Consider the following 1,026-nt stretch of genomic DNA (forward strand, 5'->3'; position numbering starts at 1 on the left):
ATATATTAGGAGTTGTTTAATAAACAGAGCAAAGGTTTATTTTGTACGCACAAAATTCAAATCTGAAATGCCTTTTCCAGCAAAAAAAAGGCTGAATGAAAAACAATATGGTTCCGTAACCCAAAAAAAAACACACAAAAAAAAAAAAAAACAAAAAAAAAACAAAGGGGGGGTGTTCCTCATTCCCCTTCATGCACAAACAATGTTTTCAAAAGCAATCATGAATAGGAAGCGCCATCTTATAATAGCCCGTGAAAACAAAATTTCAAACTATGGCCAAAGAGTTCATTATTCGTTCCTCTTCCAAGTATCAACATTAACAGGAAAAATATAAATAGAACGGATCATCTCCTCTCCTGGCTCTCGTTCTGATTCTGATACAAAATCGCCTCCACTGGCCAATCATCGACCAGGTAATCTTGTTGTTGCTGGTAGTCATCATATTGACTTCGGCGCTGCCATTGCCCAGCACCGTGGCTTTGACGAGGGTCGGAAGTAAGTGTAGAACTTGCCACTGGCGGCTGATGATTCATGTAACTATATCTCGCCCGTTGACTGGGAAGATAATCTCTATCCGTTGCATGAGGTTTCACATTGTTATGGCTATTTTCGGGAGGGATGATATCGAAGGATGGGATGGGAGCCTGAGGATGTTGGTGGTGGTTGTGACCCTCGCCAAGACCTTGATTGCCGCTCGATAAGTAGGCGTCAAGTTCAGAATGGCCGTAACCTTCTTGCCGTTCGTTACTTCTATTAATATCGTTATTATAATCATGGACATCGCCTGCGGATAATACGCCAGCAGGAGGAAGGGGTTGGTGTTTGTTGACATTATTATCCCAGTCATCAGGCTCTTCCGGGTTCACAATTGCTAGCCGAGTAGGTCTGTCAGCAGGCTCATCATCCTCATACTCGTAATCATCAAAGACGTCTTTCGATCTATCCTCGAAGGAGAAATCGTAGTCCAAAGGATTGTAGGAGTGGCTGGTAGTGTTCGGCTGATCATCATTTTCACGGAACGAGGCT

General features: G+C 42.9%; 1 protein-coding gene across 1 annotated transcript; it reads right to left on the reverse strand.

The window, feature by feature from the left end:
* Nucleotides 1–344: 344 nt before the first annotated feature.
* Nucleotides 345–1,009, reverse strand: HCBG_01503 (uncharacterized protein; the record flags this gene model as incomplete). Its single annotated transcript, XM_045428553.1, has 2 exons — nucleotides 345–871; nucleotides 913–1,009. The coding sequence occupies 2 exons, from the start codon at nucleotides 1,007–1,009 to the stop codon at nucleotides 345–347; spliced, it is 624 nt and encodes a 207-aa protein (XP_045290339.1).
* Between the last annotated feature and the right edge of the window lie 17 nt (nucleotides 1,010–1,026).

Source organism: Histoplasma capsulatum (genome assembly GCF_000150115.1).
Source record: "Histoplasma capsulatum G186AR genomic scaffold supercont2.2, whole genome shotgun sequence".
NCBI classification, from domain to species: Eukaryota; Fungi; Ascomycota; class Eurotiomycetes; order Onygenales; family Ajellomycetaceae; genus Histoplasma; species Histoplasma capsulatum.